Genomic DNA, 19,566 nt, shown 5'->3' with positions numbered 1-19,566 from the left:
CTTGTTCTGAGTTACTGGCTGCCCCTTCGGCGCCCCGCTGCTCCCTCTCTCCCTTCCCCCTGCCTGCTGCGGCCGGCAGCCCCCTGCCCGCGGTTCAGCACCTTGGAGAGCAGCTTCGTGAGCTCCTCGAAGAGGTTGGCGCAGTAGTAGTCACAGTCGTAGTTAATGTAGAGCTCGGTCACGAAACTGGGAATCCTCCACAGCTGAACAATGGCTTCCAAAGCCATCTCCTTCATTTCATAGGGCATCTTTGGGTTTTCCACAGTGATGATTTCCATCAGCTTCTTGACATACATCTGGCAGAAACACAGGGCAGCTCAGTTTAAGGAAAGAAAAAAGAAAGCAAGACAGTGAATAGCTTTGAGGACTACAGAAATAGATTTAAGCTTCACCTTTCCATATGACACTCCATCTTTAATGATGGCTAATTCTGAAGGAGATTGTAAAAAGGTTTCAAATAGTTCTACCATTCAGTGCACCTGGACCTACCATTCCAAAAAAAAACCAGTATGAAGGCAGGCAGTGCAGTATAAAGTCTCAAAGACATTTTATTATCCCACAAGAAAAGGCCTACACAGCCTACCCACAACCCACTGTGTCATTTGTACAAAGGTAGATTGATATTTAAACTGTATCTTACTGCCTAGCTATATGCATTTAACTGAAGCCAAATAAACTATTACTAGGCACCCAATGATACTCAAAAAAACTCACCTCCAGCTGGAATTTCAGATACTCTCTCATGCTCTCAAAGAGAAGAAAGCACACCCTGAGGGAGGCTGCATATAGATTGAGCCGTTCAACACTCAGTAGCTGAACAAAAAAAAAAAAGCCCTTTAAGAATTACAAAGGCTAGTCATTACGTGCTATAAGTAGCAGTACTGTAGCACTGCAGGCATCACCTGCAACAGCCTTGAGATCCACACGTTGCCTCCTATAGCAATGGTATTTAAAAACCCAATCCCTTATTCAACCTCCTGGTCTCACTTTTTGCTAGTGAGGACAAATATACCTAATCTCCTTCTGCTTATGATAACACTTTTCCCACTACAATTTTGTTCTTTTGCCAAGTCCACAGATCCTCTTAGTGAAGAAAGAACCTGGGAGAAGACAGGCCTCTGAGATGGCCCTTGTGCACTTAATAGCTTGGTACTCCAAAGGTTCTGCCCACTACTGAGCTGGTAACTTGCATCCATAATTACCTCAAAAACAATTACATCAAAACATACTGTTATCCCACAGTAACAGGTCATTCAAATCATCTTCATCCTTCTTGGCCCTGGTCTGAAGAAAATAGCACATGACCACCTCTCTGACTTTGCAACAGCACCGTTTCACCGGTGCAATTCAGAAGTCTCCTTGCAATGCAGCAGAGAGGTTATCTGAAGACTGTGACCTGCCAAACCTCAGAATACTAAATTCTAATAGACTCTGATGCAAATTAATATCTGACTCTCCAGCGCCATACGCCATGCTAGCATAAGCCAGACTCACTTGAAATAGGTGCCGGCACAACTCCTCCTTCACAAGTCCCAAGAGGGACTGGCAGTTTGCAATGGGTGCTGACTCCAGGGCAACAGTTAGCAGCTGCAGCCCCATGTGGATCATCACCTCTGAGTTGTGGCGGTCATGAGGGTTGGTGAGTGAGATAAGAAAGCGGAACAGCTCTCTAATACATGGTAGCCCGTATGGGACCAGCGCTGCCCCTAAAGGAAAAAGAGAGATTAGCACTCTTAACTTTGCTTTTGCTTTTTGTGGGTGCCTAACAAGTGTTACAAATGAAATTGTTACAGACCATTGAGGAACAGGAGCTTATCACCCTCTTAGCAGAAAGTGAAATAGAGCAGTGGAAAGGAGGAAGGACTTTAGCAACACTGCCCACCTCTCACCTTCTTTTTGGGAAGACTGAGTAAAACGTACACCTCGGGGATTTACATAGTCCATATCATGAACTGAGGCAGAGTCAGAATGTTCTGCTACAGATGTGCACTCCTCTAGGACCTCAGGGATAGACTCGACAGAAGCTGACTGGATCTTCTCCTCCCTCAGACTTTCATTCTTCATTGATATCAGTCATTTGAGAATGAAAAAAGCAAAACAAGAGTTAACAAGCATTAGACAAGTTAAAAGAAAGGTTTATTTGTTCAATGTTCATTCAGAACTATTAAAACTACACAGGTCACTAATGGAAGAGGAGCAGGAAAACAAAATTTAATAGCAAAGAGTGCCTCTGCAGCTCTGAAATGTTCCCTGTAGCTCTAACTCATCCTCTCAACAGTATTAATGTTGAAGGGGAAGTGGAGACAACATGGAGGAAAACTTACTGACAAAGGCCTTGGTTCAGGTTTGTTATACTTCACAGCAACACCAATGCACATGCACAAACACCAACAGCTAAATTTCTAGAAACTCAAGTAAATTGTTCACTAAAGACAATAAAATGAGTTCTGCAGATTTCCTCTGTGTTTCCCTCTAACAATTTCTCCTTTAATTAAGGTTAATGGCATTGGCAGGAGTACAACTAGCTATGTAGGTGCACTGTTGAGCTGCACAGTTATAATTACAGAGCCAAAGGGGATGGTCTCAAGAGAAAACAAAAACTGAATGCTTGTGAATTTACAAATCACTTACAGTGAGGAATGTTTTATTCTGACCCTAAGTCTTGAAATAGAATATATGACCAAAGAGAGAGACAGAAAGAGAGTAAGTGAGCTAAACCAAAACCTGATTATGCTGGGACTCGGAACTTTTCTTTCTAAGTTATATCCATGTACCTGGAGTTCAGGCTGATTTTGATTTTCAGTGACTTTGGCCTCATTGGAAGGCATTCCTGCATTAAGTCCCAAAGAAGCAACTTGGTCTAAGTCTGTCAGGTCTTCCTTGGAGGTAGTCTGTGAGGACAACTCCAAACCACTGTCTGTAGCAGGGCTGACCACAGATGAAACATTTTCTGAGCTCCCAGAGGAGCTGGGAGAAGGAGCATCTATGAAAGTAACTCCACTTGCTGATGAGAAACAGAAGCAAAAAGATCAGTATTATTCTGTCCCTCAACCACAAATTCATACACAGAATACAGCAACAAAGAATTACTTTGATCACTACTTCATACTACAAATGATCTCAGTTATGCATTAATGCAGAGATGGTAGATAAACTAAGCTCTTTTGCTAGGTATTAAAGAATTAAATAGATGAACAGGTGAGATGCTAGCAGTTCTCCAAATTAAAACACAATAGTTGGAATCTGACAGAGTCAGCAAATAAGGTAATTCAGATAGCTCAAGGGTGCAGAGGGTTTCTATAAATAAGAAGGAATCTGAAAATAGTCCAAAAACTGTACTTTACTCTTTGATACAACAGCATAACGACTTAAAGACTTGCATCAAGAATTAGAATGACTATTCCTTCAAAGTGAAAATTTTAACTGGATTGAAAGGCAAGACTTCTTTAATTCTCCCTAAACAAATGGAATTGCAATAGAACTCAAATGGGTCTGAAACAGCAGTGAAGGATTTTTACTATTTCTAAATATGAGACAATTCTCCAAGAATCTAAGTTTTCCTTTAGAAGAAACCCACATATTTGCAGCTCTCACAGTTCTGAGAACCTACAAAATGTAAAACAAATATTTAAAAAGATATACTGTGGGGCACAGTAATAATGGCACAAACCAGAATTGTTATGAATTTACATGTGAAATGTGTATGGTTTTGCACAGTACTGTTCTATTGCTTACTTGATTTTTGGAAATGTCTTAAATATGTAGCAGGATATTACTTGATTTTTAAGAAATGTAACAGAATACATGATCAGTTTTGCAATCTTCTTCACTTGCTAAGCCAAGATTCTGGCCTAAAAAGCACCATTACTACATTACCTAGCACTACAAGGTCAGAGTTAATGACATGCTTTGTAACACAATTCAACTTTCTCTTTAAAATGCTACAGGAGTTATAATGCTGTTTAACAGAATTTAATACCTATTTGAAAATTTAAATATAATGATGATTTATGTAGAGATAAGTTCTCATCTGGATGGATGTTCTGAGTTACATACAATTTGATCGCATTTATTATTTCCTTGGTTTTCACCAATCATGCTGTTGTGTAGACACATATTTGGGATCGTTCACACTACACTGAATAGTTTCCTGTGACAGAGTAAGTGTCAGAACCAGGTATTTTACACAACTGTTGTTTCTATTTTCCTGTCTGCTTCCTTTCACTGTTAATGTTTATGTCTGAGCCACCAAAATGTTCAGTACACAACAGAGTACTTTGCAGCCAGAGGGACTCATTTATCCAGAGGAAAGCTTAAAACCAGTTATAACTGTTTAGTCTACTCCTATACAACAACAGAATATGAAAGCCCCCCCCACATTACACTCTTGAGCTCACAGCAGTAGTCACATACTGTGTCACTTCTGCAGGCTGAATCAAAGCATGTGAAAAAGGATTCATGCGTATGCCCATTAGTTTCCTGCGAACAATCCCCCTTCAGGTATTTTTGCTGTTCCCTCTACTTTTTTCCCTGCATAACTCTTCATGCCTTTTTACCATATCAAGACCTCCATTCTCCCCATAACAGTTGTAAGTGCACCCCGTATTTCCCTGTCCCTTAATAAGCATAGCCTTTTATTCAAATTTCATGGACTGCAGGTGCACACTTTCAGTCTTTACATCTGTAGTGAGAGATCTGTTCATTCACCCATCCTTGATCCCAAGGTTTCTGCACATCCCTCAGTTCCACCTGTGTATTTTCACCAGTCACACTTTGCTCTTCCCTCACTATCACCACATCTGCACCCTTTAGCACACCCTTCAGGAACACAAGAAAGAATATGTCACTTAAGTCAGCAGTCTCCTGCTGCAGGAGACCTCGTCCCCAGTTCCTTTCCCCTTAGCTCTACTCTTGCCAGTGTTCTTGTTTTAAATCTCTTCCATGTACCTGCTGCACCCTCCAACTCCTGCGCACCACATGGCTGCCTATAACCTCAGCCACCTCTCCAGATCCTCATTCCCTTTTGTACAAACTACCTCATAAGGCACACTGAAGGCAGAGAAATGCTGTCAAGTTAACCACAGGACCGTGCTTTCTTCCACCAATAAGTACTTCATCTCCTTCAAACTCTTTCTCATGGACCTGAAAAGCTATGATATGTTTTATTGCTCTGAGTCAGTCACTGAGAAATTAAAAAAATCTAATGCAAAACAACATGTTAAGAGAAATGCAATAAAGACAGATTCCAAAGCAGCTCTAGAATGGATGCTGATCTCTGGAAACAGATTTCAACTTACCTGTAGTGTTACTAGCATTAGCTGCTGGTTGTTCTGTCCCAGGAGAGACCTTAGTTACATGACGAGGAGGCCTTGGTGATCTCTTCTGCTTTTTCCATTTTGATGATTCGCTCATTCCTCCAGCTCTCATTTTCAACTGAAAACCAGTAATCATTAAGAATATCAGTACAGCAAAACCACATAGCACAATGGATTATACAAGCCAACCCACAAAGGCTGTCTCAAAACCCTCAAAATCAGGCAACAGCACTTAAATATATCATACAAATTAATCAGCAAGTCAAAATCATGCAAAACAGCCCCTGACTCCCCACTACCAGCTTATTAGCCAACACTCCATGCCTGAATCAAGCGACAATTTACTGCAGTTACTCTGCTATAATATATACTTAACAGTTCAATTACCACAGCACTCCCTCTTCCCTATCAACACCTCCTAGATTTGCATTAGGATAAAGAATTCTTTTAGACCTACAGGCACATCTCAAATCTCTTCACTTTTGCCAATGTTTCCAGACTTCTAAAGGGCACCAATTAAAGTATATAAGCAAGTACTAATCAGGTTTGATGTTCAATTAAAATTTCACCATCTATACATGAAGGCTGAGAAGGAAGCCTGAGCACCCAGTCCCACGTTGCAGCCTGCAGCTCTGTCACGTATCTCTTGCCTCAATTCACTCTTCACAGCAATACCGTGTTCACTTTCCTCCAGATATCTTTCACTATTAACAACTGTTTCTCTAACACTTCACTCACTCCTGATACATGACGCATTGCAAATACCACCCTAGTGGTTTAGAAACAAACCATATTCTGCTTTCACCTGCCTTCTGTCATTACTGCTCTTCAGATCTAAATCTAAGCTAACCCTTGACATCCTTCTTGACCAGGATCCTATTTCTAGTTCTCATATAGATCTTTGATTGGGCAAAAAAGATTCACAGCAGGAGCAATGCAGACTGTGTGGCACTTGCTGTAGTGTGCTGTTATTGCAGGCACACACAGATGCTGCAAAACCTTCTAAAAACAATATTTAGTCACGTGGACAATTGACAATGGCAGACCTGAAAACAGCTTTCTTCTAAAGCAAGTGCCTCTAAGTGCAGGTTTGCACTTACTCTTGGGTTTGGTAGCTGCAGTCAGCTTTTCTGATGCTGTCAGACCTCTCCAATTTGGGGTGAAAATTTAACCACTGAACAGATACCTCACATGTAGTGGAAACCATTCAGCAAGACTCAGTACCAATCCCTATTTGGTATTCTTCTTCGTAAATTTATCCCAGTTAAGTTATATTTTAGGCTATAATATTCCTTATTTCTTATATCCCTAGTATCAGATTTAAATTCTCTAGAAGACAGCAATATTCTTTAGTCTCTTCCTTTTTCTGCAACTTGACTCCTTCCAGCTACTACTCTTCTTAAATGCCAACAAACCTTCTAGGTTCTGCTACTGTTTTTCCATCTATTTCCTCTTTCCAGCTAGAATTCTAACTTGCTGTACATGACCTGTAATTTTTCTCATTTAAACAAAGCCTGTGAAAATGTTATGTCCCAGTGCAGTAAACCATTTGTGCAGCTTTTCTTTGCACCACAAATTCTATTTGTTTGATGACTAATTCCCAAGTTTTAGCTATGCTACAGTTTCCTTGAGCTTGTTAATTAACAACAGATTCAGAATTACTTTGCTTGTTATTTCTTCCAGATTTTGCAGTAAGAATCTCCTTCTAAATCACAGCTTCTGTCAAGCACTTGTGACAAGCACACAGCTAAAAATAAAATTCTGTAGATTTCAAAATGTTTTAAAATAGATCACAATCTTTTCATGTAAAAATTGTCAGCGCTCTCGTCTTTCCTATTCACTACTTCACAGGGCTATGTAAAATCACAGAATCATAGAATACCAGATTGAAAGGGACCTCAAGGATCATCTGGTCCAACCTTTCTTGGGAAAAGCATGGTCTAGACAAGATGGCCCAGCACCCTGTGCAGCTGAATCTTAAAAGCATCCAATGTTGGGGAATCCACCACTTCCCTGGGGAGATTATTCCAATGGCTGGTGGTTCTCACTGTGAAAAATTTCCCTCGTGTCCAACCGGAATCTCCCCAGGAGTAACTTGCACCCATTACCCTTTGTCTTTTCCATGTGACTCCTTGTAAAAAGGGAGTCTTCATCTTCTTTGTAGCCACCCTTTAAATACTGGAACATTGTCATAAGGTCTCCCCTAAGTCTTCTCTTCTCAAGGCTGAACAAACCCAATTCTTCCAGCCTTTCCTCACATGGCAGGCTTCCCAGTCCTTTGATAATCTTTGTGGCCCTCCTCTGGGCCCTCTCCAGCCCATCCACACCTTTTTTGTATAGCGGGGACCAAAACCAAACACAGTATTCCAGCCTATCCAGGTCTTCCTGGAGGGCGGCTCTCCTTTCCAAAGCGTCCACTTCCCTACTCAGTTTGGTATCATCAGCAAATTTCATCAGGGTTACCTTGATCCCATCATCCAGATCACTTATGAAGATATTAAATAACACTGGACCCAATAGCAATCCATGGGGTACCTCACTTGTGACAGGTTGCCAGTTTGAAAAAGCTGTTTAACACCACTCTCTGGGTGGGGCCTGTCAGCCAGTTCCCCACCACCACACAGATCACTTGTCTAGACCGTAATGCATGTTTCTCTAGGAGGAGGCTGTGGGGAACCATATCAAAAGCCTTGGAGAAATCCAAGTAGCCAATGCCCACCGCTTGCCCCACATCAACCCAGCAGGTTACTCTGTCATAGAAGGCGATGAGGTCTGTGAAGAACAATTTGCCCTTGGTGAATCTGTGCTGGCTTTACCAATCACGTGCTTCATATGACTTGTGATAGACCCCAGGAGGATTCCTTCTATAACTTTCCTCAGTGACTGAAGTAACACTGATGTGTGTTATCTTTTCATTATTGTCAATTCCTAATGTTTCACCTCTATTACCTTTCCCTTTCATTAAAGGCTTAAGCTGCTAATTAGACCAGGTAGTTTTACTTTACCTACCAACTATTCTAGAAATAGCCATATTTATTTCTTCTCCCTTTTCAGTAACCATAAAATAAAATATGAAGACTTATGGTTCTGTGGTGGGTTGACCCTGGCTGGATGCCAAGTGCCCAACAAAGTCGCTCTATCACTCTCCCTCCTCAAATGGACAAGGGAGGGAAAATATAATGAAAGGTTCATGGGTTGAGATAACAACAGGGAGAGATCACTCAGCAACTACCATCACAGGCAAAACAAACTTGACTTGGTGAAATTAGTTTATTACCAATCAAATCAGAGTAGGATAACGAGAAAATAAAAACTAAATCTTGAAACACCTTCCCCCACCATCCCTTCTTCCTAGGCTTAACTTTACTCCTGAGTTCTCTAACTCCTTCCCCTCAGTGGCACAGGGGGATGGAGAATGGGGGGTGTGGTCAGTTCACCACCTGTTGTTTCTGCCACTCCTTCCTTCTCAGGAGGAGGACTCCTCACACCTTGCTCCAGTGTGGGGTCCCTCCCATGGGAGACAGTCCTCTACAAACTTCTCCAACATGAGTCCTTCCCATGGAGTACAGTTCTTCATGAACTGCTCCAGTGTGGGTCCCTTCCATGGGGTGCAGTCCTTCAGGAACAGACTGTTCCAGCATGGGTCCCCCATGGGGTCACAAGTCCTGCCAGGAGCCTGGCTCCAGCATGGGCTTCCCACAGGGTCAGCCTCCTTTGGGCATCCACCTGCTCCAGTGTGGGGTCCTCCACAGGCTGCAGGTGGAGATCTGCTCCACTGTTAACCTCCATGGACTGCAGGAGGACAGCCTGCCTCACCACGGGCTGCAGAGGAATCACTGCTCCGGTGCCTGGAGCACCTCCTCCCGCTTCTTCTTCACTGACCTTGGTGTCTGCAGAGGTGTTTCTCTCACATTCTCACTCCTCTCCCTGGCTGCAGTTGTGCAGGTTTTTTTTTTTTTCCACTTCTTAAATATGTCATCCCAGAGGCGCTACCACCATCACTGATGACCTTGGCTTTGGCCAGTGGTAGGTCTGTCTTGGAGCTGGCTGGCATTGGCTCTATCGGACATGGGGGCAGCTTCTAGCAGCTTCTCACAGAAGCCACCCCTGGAGCTCCCCTGCTACCAAAACTTTGCCACACAAACCAAGTACAGGTTCATTGCACCAAACTACTTCAAGTAGGAAGTAAACCTGGAAGCATTATGTGTTAAACCCAGGAAGGTCTGTGTCATATAATTTCAAATAACAGACTTTGTTTCTAGCTACTATATCCTGTTGCCATGATTTGCCAGGTAAAAATTTACTAATAAAAATGGGAGCAGGGTGCGCAGAATTGAATCAGTAAAATGAATCCAAGATACTGCTATCAGCTAACCATGTTGTCCCCTTCCTTTTACCCTCAATCATGCTCCTGAGAAACAGGTAGCTTTAGAACCATCCTATCAGAAGGTTCAAGCTCTCAATTTAATTACTATTTCTGACGTTCCCTTTCACACCAAATACCATCTCAGTTCAACAGTAGCCCTTTCAAAAAAGCACTTTTCCTCAGAGACAATATCCATTTTTAGTGATTGTCCTGTACTTGGCATTAATTCTAAGATTCCTCCTCTTGAGGTTCATAAGACATATGCCCATCTTCCATCATTTTGATGAACCTGTGTCATCTTTCAGAGACTGAGTCACAACAGCTTCATATGGATGGGAAACCATTTAAGTCAGGCAAGCAACAAGATTCAGTTGATTTTTGTAGAATCCCAAACATTTAACCAAAGTATAAATCATTCAGACAAGAATCTAAGTTTATTTGTGTTTTTTTGTTGTTTTGTTTGTTTGGTTTTTGGTGTTGGTTTTTTTTTAATGACAATTTAACAGACAGGTGAGATTACCCAAGTAGGTCTTTTCCATCTCGTAACATCCAGTATTCAACATTCTACACAAACAAGTATCCTTTTATTAGAATTACCTTCTAGGATTACCTTCCATATAATTTTCCTGCCCCCCCCCCCCTTTTTCCTTTTGCTATCACCTATAAATAAGAGATAGCAAACTACAATGACAATTGCATAGCTTGAAAAAATTGCAGAAGCAAACAGAAATGCGTAATAGAAATGTTTCACCAGTGTCAAGGGGCTTTATGTTGGGAATTCTAAAACAATACATGTATCAAAGGACAGCAAAGTAACATTTTTCATTCTGTATTTTGCATTGAATTAAAAGGTAACAATCCCATGACTTCTTGCTTTTTATGTTAGCAAAAAAATGTAAAAAAAACTTGCGCAGTTGTTCTTTGACTAAAGGAACTAAGTTTCTAACGCTTGTTTTTACCTTCAATACCAAGGCATTTCCTGATTTCACTAGAAAGCTTCATTGCATGTTAACAGGCTGAGATTTTTAAACCTAAGGTTGCCTTTTTGACTAAATGCTCCAAAGAAATGGTGTTTAATAGATCATTAAAATAACCTGAATTTTAAGCATCATCTAAAACTCTCCTTCCCTCTCCAATGCTCAGTGATATTATAGTTGCATTAGTTTTCTAATGTCCTTCAGATTAGATTAAGCTTGCACTTCCCATAGTAAAAATACCTGAAGTTAGTATTTAAAAAACGTTCTTTAAAAATCAGAGTAGAAAGGGAGCTCAGAGCTACTGCTCGTTCATCTTGGAACTCAGTATAGATCCCAATACATTTGAGTTACCTTTGCATAAAGAAATGTGTACACAAAATTGTAGAAGAAAAAAAATTACAAGACTCCAAATGCTTCCTTTGATAGATGAGGTTTTAACAATAAAATTCCAGCTAAGGTCTAAGAAGGTGAAGAAAAATGTGATACTACAAGATTCTTTTTAAAGGGTCCGTGAGATCTCTTTTTTCTACAAGCCACCTTACCTGCACTCGTTTGTTTTTCCATAAGATACTGTAAGCCTCAAGAGAAAAGGGCAGGGGCCAGTGATTAGTAACTAAAGCAATTATACTAAAACATGAGCTCATTCTAGATGCAGCATGGAACTGGTCAGCACACCAAGTAGCGTTCAAGACACAAAAGCATGCAGAGAGAACGCAGTCCACGATCCAAATCCTGGAGACACCGAGGCAGTCCAGTCATCTCACTTACCTACCTGCCTGTACTGCAACAACTAATAAAGTTTATCTGGTGAAATGTATTTATGCATGTTAGGCAACTATGAACATAATCCACCCCCAAAATCTGTGAAAACTCAGATTTAGGTTCTCCTGACTCCCACTGCAAAACCCAATGTTTAGCTACAACACTTTCTACTGCAAAAGGAAACATTTCTTAGTCTTTTCCTCTGTGTAACTCTGCATAAATCTGTGAGTCTCCAGCCCCTATCTTTCCAAACTACCCTGACCATAAACACAGGACAAAAGAATGGCAAACATCTCTAAATGTTCTGCTCAGCTCCTTTTGGATCAAATAGCATTAATGGCAGACAAGAACTAAAGCTACATTAAGTTTATGAACCGACATGGAAAATTGAGAAGGGTCCCATCTAAGCTAGTTTCTCAGGGTTTCTATGATGGGTCCAAAACCAACAATCTGCAGGCCTACAATATTTCTTTACAAGTATTTTCCAGGGGAACTAGCAGGGACTAACACATTTTGTAATTCAGTTCAGCCCCACTCATACCCCATTAGCAAATACTGTGCTGGTAACTGTATTTAATTTCAGTAGGAACATGGCTGAAGATGTTGAAAAAGGTGCAGCAGTCTCTTTCAGAAAAGCTTTAGAGAGCATTGAACTCTGTGGCCCTGTACCAAGCAACAAAGCTCAGAGATTCACCTTGAATAAAACTGTTTAAGGCATGCTGGGTCGAGACTCCTCAAGTATGTTGCTATGTCTATAACCAAGATCAATAGCTAGGACACACAACACTTGAACCTTTAGAGAGCAATCTACATTTTTTATGTTTCTTCAGTTTTTCACTATCGTAGAGGACTCAGACCTTACCCATACCCTCTCAGTCCCTTCCTTCAGAGGATGCCGTGATGGTGTCTTAGGTGGCACTCACCAAGACACTGAATGCTGCAGTAAAACAAGGGTCTCTCCCTCCCAGGTCTGCCTCAGCTGCAGCCACAACACTGCAAAGCAACCGCTGCATGCACTGTCCCCAAAAGCCATGCTGTGTCATATGAGTGGAGGGAGATTTGCTACACACAACGTAACTATCTCTCAAGTAGTGTTTACAAGAGAAGGAAGAAGGGAGTAAGGTAAGAAGGGAGAAGGGAGAGAGAGACCTTCAGGTTCTTAAAGAGCAATACCCTCTCTAATTGGTTCAGGGCTTTGGGCTGTTCCCCACTACTTAGCTCCAGTTTGTTGAGGAGACATGAAGAGATCTGTGAAAGATAGGCAAATGCATGGTTTAAACAAAGCAAAATAAACCCAAAGAGAAGAATAACCTGGCAGAATGCAAGGCTTCAGGGCAGACTCTGGGCATGCACAGCAAAGAGACAGTACAAGGTAACTGCACAGATCAGACACAAGACAGAGCATCACTTCACCAAGCTGGGAGCAGCCATCACTTGATAAGGGTAGCCTTCCTAAATTCAAATTCACCTTCACTTTACACTTTCTGTACATACGCCATGACAAGTTCTGATACCTGCAGTAGATTAGCCTGGTATCTTTTAGCTTTCCTTAGACCAGCCTATCATCATCACAAATCTTTCCACTCTTCTCCCACAGCAATGGAAACACGCAGTCATTAGGTTACTACACAAGAAGTAAAGCCTCAAGCTAGTTTCAGATTCCTACAAGTAAGCATTCAGTCTGTCACAACACTGCTATACTGGCTCTGAAATGTACATTTACCCGATGCTGCCACTTTTCTCAAACCATTAAAAATAAGAAGAGTGGAAGTTTTACTGTTATAAATAGTATATTCAGTCTAAGTTCAAAGGTGGTTATTTCTTCTCTAGCACTCTTCTTCCCATCCTGTTGCTCTCAACAGTAGAATCCTGTATCTTTACTGACATTCTTTGTATGGAGTATAAAGAACATACAGGCATAGAAGTATATATGGAGTTCCTCAAGTGGACGTCCCCTAAGAAATTATTACATATAATAATCACATAAAGGTCACATTTATGGTATTTGCCATACTGAATCCAGCTGCTAAAACCCCACTGTATAGAGGGAGATGGTGGTGTTGAACAAACCCAGACCTTCCATCCTCAGAAAATTGTGCATTTAGGGAAAGGCAGAAGAAGAATAGTTTACTTTGATTTGGCTGCTAATAGAAATGGCATTGCCAGTGTGAACTGTTTTCGCTACAGCATGCTGCTCCTTCTAGGAGCCACCAAAGCTTTTTCTACAATAGCCCAATTTCCTAATGCTTTCATGCTGTTTCACCAGCCTCAAAGTTTCCTTTCTACATAGGGAGAACTGGACAAATACATCCCCAATAGCTCAGTATTAGACCTGTAGTGAATGAAGAAAGATGCTATAGAAGCTGGAGAGAGAGCAGAAGACAGTAAATGATCAGATGACATCACCATCCGGTCCGATAACTTGCTGGGGTTTTCTAGCCCACAGCAGCGATGGCTGTTCCCAGAATCCAGACTGACTCACCTAAGCAGCAGAATCACTAACAAGATTCACTACTGGACTACGTGGGCTTAATCCCACAGAATTATTGAAGCTCTGTCCATTTATGCGGTTAAACATGCTCTTTCAGTGGACTAGGGACTTGCAAGAATGAAGAAACACAAGTGTGAAAACAAACAATATAGAGATGAGCACAAGCCTGAGACAAGAGCAGAACAGCCAACACAGTGCTTAGTCTTACCTTCTTCATGTTTGTTCCCATGTAGCTTTTAGGCTCTTCTTTAAACTGAGGCAACCTGGAAGACAAAGAACAAGCCAAAACACATAAGCTTTCTTGGGTTAACAAGGGGAGAAAACAGACTGGTCTTTCCAGTCATGCTGCAGATACTAGAAAACCAAAATTAGGTTTTCTCCACAAAAAGAGATGCTCTTCACTTCTTTTCCTGACAAAATCTGCTGAGGGAAAAAACCCAAGTATAGATGAGAGATGCTTTGCATGCTATTACTGCTAATGACAGTTTTGCTATATTGATTTTCATTGTTAATGGTCATGTAAGTACAGTTTCTTTTCCTTCAGTGTATGTCTCAGCAGTGGACTGATTAGGTTCGTTAAAAACAGGTTTCTCTGATGCTAGAAACAGCTGCTGAGCCAGAGTGTCATCCACACCAGGACTCTTGTAATGTACATGTTATTACTAGTCATGGCAACCCTTTTCATTAACTTTGTAGAAACCCCAGTAGTTATCTTCTATTCTGCCTCATATAAACACAATTATGGTGCACAGTGGATCTAAGTTTAAGCTGAATGCTTTGAGCTAAGTAGTCCCTGTCTCAAAAGTAAAGGAGGTAGACTGTTCTTTCTGTGCTACCAAATGACAAATGTGTACAGCTCTACAAGTTCCACACACCCTGCTCTTCCTTCTGTTTCTTTACTACAGTTCTATCTTTGCTTGCTGAAGAGATAAAAGCCTTGCAGCACAGCTTTGGCTGTTTCTTTTTCTGGAAAGCAAGGTGGCTAAACCACCCCCGCAGTTGCTGTCTTTGCCTTGCTTCTCTATCCCAATGCCCACAGGCACAGATGGTGATGGTGTCTCCAAGCCTTATCAAGAAGGACAGAGGAGAGGATACACAGTAAGTGTATGAATAAGCACTAAGTAAAATTCACATATGCTCTGGAGAAAAAGTAATGCGCTCTCTCCCCTTTGGAGAGATTGATTCTCACTCTGCCCCGCATTCATTCAGTGCACTGCATGACACAGGGTGCACAGAGGAAAAAAAAAAAAAAAAACCAAACCTGAAATCCCACTGGAACTGAATGTGACAATGGGGAAAAAATATTATGAGAGCTGTTTCACAAGCTGTCAGTTTTACTACAATCCTTTCCTACTAAAAGTATTTCTGTATCTGCGCGTTTCCTTTTTATAATACCCAGAGAAAGTCTATGATTACTTCACTATCTGGAGAAACAGTTGGAAGTTAAATAACTTATTTGAGTTTAAAAGAAGTAATCTTAATTACCTGAAGGGTGTTGAAAAGGGCAGAACATTTGTCCAAGACATATGATCTCAAGAGTTTAAAATTCTCTTTGATATGTGAGGTCAAAGCTCTCAGCTTGAAATCAACATGTGGCTATTCAATACCATTTCTAATCTCTCTCCTGAAGAGAGCTGTATCTTTTAGAGCACTTTTTTTTGTCCTTTTTGGAGTGAAGTTTGCATTCTATCCTCAAACTGGTTCCCTACCTAAAGCTCTTCATTACTTGGCTGTCCATCTCTCCTCAAATGACACCTTAAACCAGGCAACCTTCCCTACCTCTGTCTCCCTGCAGTCTGACAGGGTCAGCCCAAGAGAAAAGTGCCAAATCCTTCATCCCCTTCCACCTCTAAATAATGACCATTTTGGATGATTTTTCTGAGGGCCCTTAAGTGGAAGTGTGGAATCTTTCTGTCCTTAGAGGGCCACTCAGCAATGCCGAAGCAAACACAAGCAGGTTTACCTTGTGAAGAGCAGCTGCACCATGTCGACCAGAGTGTGCTCTGCAGATTTTCTCAATAACTCTGCGAAGACAAAAACAAATAACACAGGTGTCATTACTCAGTGTGATATTATCAAGAGGCTTCTTCAAGCAGACTCCCCTCCGAGCCTTGTTTACAGAGATTACGGCAAATTTATTAAAACCAGCTCCAACACCGCATTACTGCAAACGGGCATATAATCACAAGGTGGCGCCACAAAGCTGGGGAAAAAGAACAGTCAGAAGTTGTACAATGAACTCCTAACAAATTTTCCATATAGTTGTAGAAAAACACAATAATATAAAGCTCAGCAGCTTTCCACAGATGAATGTTCTACAACAGAACTAGTTAATGCTGAGGAAACCTGATCATTTCTTAACTGCAGAAGTATGAACAAACCTACCGCTGAGTCTCATTTCAAAGCATATGCGGAAACAGGACTGCATGATCTCACACACAGATTCATTGGTGAGATGGGCTCCCACCGGAGTGAGCAGCAAGGTCCTCAAAACCTGCAAAGAACAGCACACATATGTCCCATAGTACAATGACTTGCATGCATTTCCAAGAGAAGGCTGGCTTCCTCAAGGATTGCCATGAGCAGAAAACCTAAGGGTTTTCCGGGAGTCATTTCAAACTGAATGCTGTGCTCAAGAAACAGATTAAGAGACAAGAATGATCTCCCACTTCAAAAAGAGGCCTGATATGCTGCATGCTACCCGATATTTAAATTCAGTAACTAGGTATCTGCTCAAAAGTACATAGACCAAAGAGGTATATAGTTCATAGGTCTCTACACAGAATTTCTCAAAAATATGTCTGAGAGCTCCATTTGCTTAATTTACCCCTAACACAGACCAGGCACAAGGTAGGATTATTGACACTACCACATTATCAAGCCCTTAATTTAAAAATAATTTCGTTTAAGCTTTTAATTATTTTCATTTGGGAAAGCTTTTACCACAGGTATATGAGCCATCTGTTTAAAAAGAAAGTCTGTCACTAAGCTCCTACAGAGTCAAAACATCGCTCCTTTCTCTTCATCTCCATGTAACAGGATATGTTCCACAACAGGCAGCAACCATTATGGTAATTATCATTTCTCTCCACTTACCTGTAGGATTTTCATCAAGACAACCTCATCGCTCGCATGATCCGTGCCCACAAATCGGGCATGAGTGACAGCATCTGCCATGTTCTCCATTCCCTCCGCTGTGCCCTCATGGCTGGGATCTGAGTAACAGAATAAAAATATGACAAGGAAAGGCCACCTACAGCCTACCACCTCTGTGGGGAGACATCTACACAGAGATACTTTGTTGCCACCTGCTTCCTTAATTTGCATGACTTGAGTGAGTTGACTCTACAAGAACAAAACTCACCTCCCAGTATCAGAAAGTTTTTAAAACTGAGAACTTTCAGAAAGACTTTATCAAGACTCTATTTACATTTGTGAAAGCATGTAACCTAACAAAGAAAAGAACTACAATTCAGTTCTTACTGTCTCTGTATGTTTTAAGACATTAATTTGTAAGGCTATATCCTGTTTCCTACAATATAGCACAATCAGCTGTTAAGTGCATTCAGTTCCTCCTTGGGAACGAAGAGAAAATAAGCTCTTAAACATAGGGAACCTCAAATTTACCCCCACAAGGAGAAAATGCCAAACAAGTTCTAATAGACTGAGAAGGAAAAACTGTCTCTTGTTCTACATCCCTCCCAAGGAATAGGAGCTGGGGAAGGCATGGAGCAGTAGCTTTCCCCAGAGAAAACAGCAGACAGACACAATCACAGTTTAGATATCAGAGTTGCAGGCCTCCCACTTCCATCATTCATCAAGGCTCCTTCTCTCCATTTCAGTCTTTTGTAGCTACAAACAATGGTGCAGTTGAGAGAATGTTTAGGACAAGATTGTTGCTAGTAACCGTATCTTGTGCCACATTACAGTGGCTTCAGAGAAGCTGCCTCCGGCTTTGATTTCATTCTCACTTAAACAATACATCACTGGGCAAGAATCTTGTTACCTTCCTACCTAAACAGTCATTAGGAAAGAAAGGAGACAACCTAAACACTAGTTAATACTTCATTAATTGGCAATGGGACCTCTTGAACTCCAGCAAAAATGGAGCTGACAGAGGAACCAAGCAAGACCTTGTATACTTTGCAGAGAAGGTTTGCAGACTGCCTCTTTGACTCTAGTTGTGTTCACACCTAGGAGGAGCTAAGCTCTAGGCATTAAAGAAAGCTGTCCTTATTGTGGTCCAAAGAGCACAGCCTCCATCACGCTGTGGGGATTCTGAGGGGCTGCAGGATAAGAAACTTCTCATAGTTGCACAAAACTGAAATGGCATCAGTGTACTCCAGAATCCCACAAATCTGCATAGGAACAGCACTTTGCTTTTGCCATCTCTTACACATCTCTATTAAAAGCAGAGCTTGCCTACTTTTGACATAGTCCTCTCCGACACACACACAAAAATCTTGCATGGTTGAGAGTGGGTTCCTCTCCTGGTCTGCTAGTCAAACCTCACTGAGCTATCAAGGAGTCTGTTCTAAGACCAATCAGTAATTTTTACCTGCTTCAGCAGCAGCACTGAACAGGATACCAAACTGGTACTGGGAAGCATTAGATAAAAGAGGTCTGGCTGTCAAAGGCAGTTCTCTGTGTACCTTCAATAATGGCTTATAATCCAGTTAGAAGCTACCACTCTTCTACCAGAGGCAATAAAAAATCAGCTGTATGTTGGTGCCCCATGCACTGTTATTCACAAACGGAAATAACAGCTTAAACCACCAATGGTGATGTAGGATCATTCTAAATTGCCTCAATTAAATCAGGCAAAGACCAGTGGTGTTACAATGCCAGCACCTACGTTAGCATTACTGTTAACCAACCTCAACAACTACAGTGGAAAGCTGCTAAGCAGGCATCAAGAGGAAAAAGCCACTTGGTGCAGAAAAGACTCCCACAGGCAGAACATAGAGATTCACTTCGCTGTCACCTCTTCCAGTAGATGGGAGTTGCTCTAGGCTTAGGGATACATTTAGTCATAGTTATGGATAGTCTGTGAGAAAAGGAAATGCAAGCAAGTTGTGCATATGCTTCTTTTAACAGATCTATGACTACAGCTTTGCTTTTCTAGCCCTGACCTTCAACGCTAATAAACACACCTCTTTCCCAACACACATCATGCCTGACTACTTCAGTCCTGGCTCCCTGGAACAGCTCTGCAAATTCAGGTCAATTTATAAAGCCTCTTGAGTTCAATTAGAAGCACAGATACTTCTACTTTGCAGAAACAAGATACAGAAAAGATCAACCTGTTTCTTTGTTCCCTTTTGAGAAAACAGTACAGAAAGATGTGTCAATGCCTGCTCAGAATCACTAACAAAAGTAAGTTTGTGTGAAGCAAAATATGTCTGAAAATTGCTACCTACAGTGCAAAGATCTGGAGACCCCATCTACATGTACTCATTTCATATGGGGTGTACTCTTACAACAGGTGGGCAAAAGAACAAGCAGAAAGCAGAAAATCCAGGCTCTCAACCATGAGGGAAATCCAGGAAATCCAGAAGCCTGTTCAGTAACGCTTTTAATGGAACTAAACAAACTCACCAAGGAGACAGAGAAGGTAGAGGGGAGAACAAGCGTTAAGCTCCCCAAACAGCAAGC

The 19,566-nt window shown here is 41.4% G+C and overlaps 1 protein-coding gene across 8 annotated transcripts in view; it reads right to left on the bottom strand.

Moving 5' to 3' along the window:
* GBF1 (golgi brefeldin A resistant guanine nucleotide exchange factor 1) overlaps positions 1 to 19,566 on the bottom strand; it is a 111,381-nt gene that overhangs the window by 25,617 nt on the left and 66,198 nt on the right. For 4 of the 8 annotated variants that reach the window (XM_074830763.1, XM_074830764.1, XM_074830765.1 and 1 more), the window contains 12 exons: positions 17,008 to 17,126; positions 16,297 to 16,405; positions 15,875 to 15,935; positions 14,120 to 14,174; positions 12,594 to 12,668; positions 11,201 to 11,236; positions 5,298 to 5,433; positions 2,775 to 3,004; positions 1,890 to 2,058; positions 1,495 to 1,706; positions 715 to 813; positions 102 to 296 (listed from right to left, as the gene is read on the bottom strand). In XM_074830763.1, the coding sequence (XP_074686864.1) occupies positions 102 to 296; positions 715 to 813; positions 1,495 to 1,706; positions 1,890 to 2,058; positions 2,775 to 3,004; positions 5,298 to 5,433; positions 11,201 to 11,236; positions 12,594 to 12,668; positions 14,120 to 14,174; positions 15,875 to 15,935; positions 16,297 to 16,405; positions 17,008 to 17,126 (1,496 nt within the window). Of the gene's footprint in view, positions 1 to 101; positions 297 to 714; positions 814 to 1,494; positions 1,707 to 1,889; positions 2,059 to 2,774; positions 3,005 to 5,297; positions 5,434 to 11,200; positions 11,237 to 12,593; positions 12,669 to 14,119; positions 14,175 to 15,874; positions 15,936 to 16,296; positions 16,406 to 17,007; positions 17,127 to 19,566 lie in introns of those variants that run through there. The other 4 variants (XM_074830767.1, XM_074830770.1, XM_074830766.1 and 1 more) reach the window with 3 other exon arrangements.

The sequence above is a fragment of the Strix aluco genome, chromosome 7 (assembly GCF_031877795.1).
Source record: "Strix aluco isolate bStrAlu1 chromosome 7, bStrAlu1.hap1, whole genome shotgun sequence".
In the NCBI taxonomy this organism is placed as follows: Eukaryota; Metazoa; Chordata; class Aves; order Strigiformes; family Strigidae; genus Strix; species Strix aluco.
Note: the sequence above shows the minus strand (reverse complement) of the source record. Positions and strands in the feature narration are given on the sequence as shown.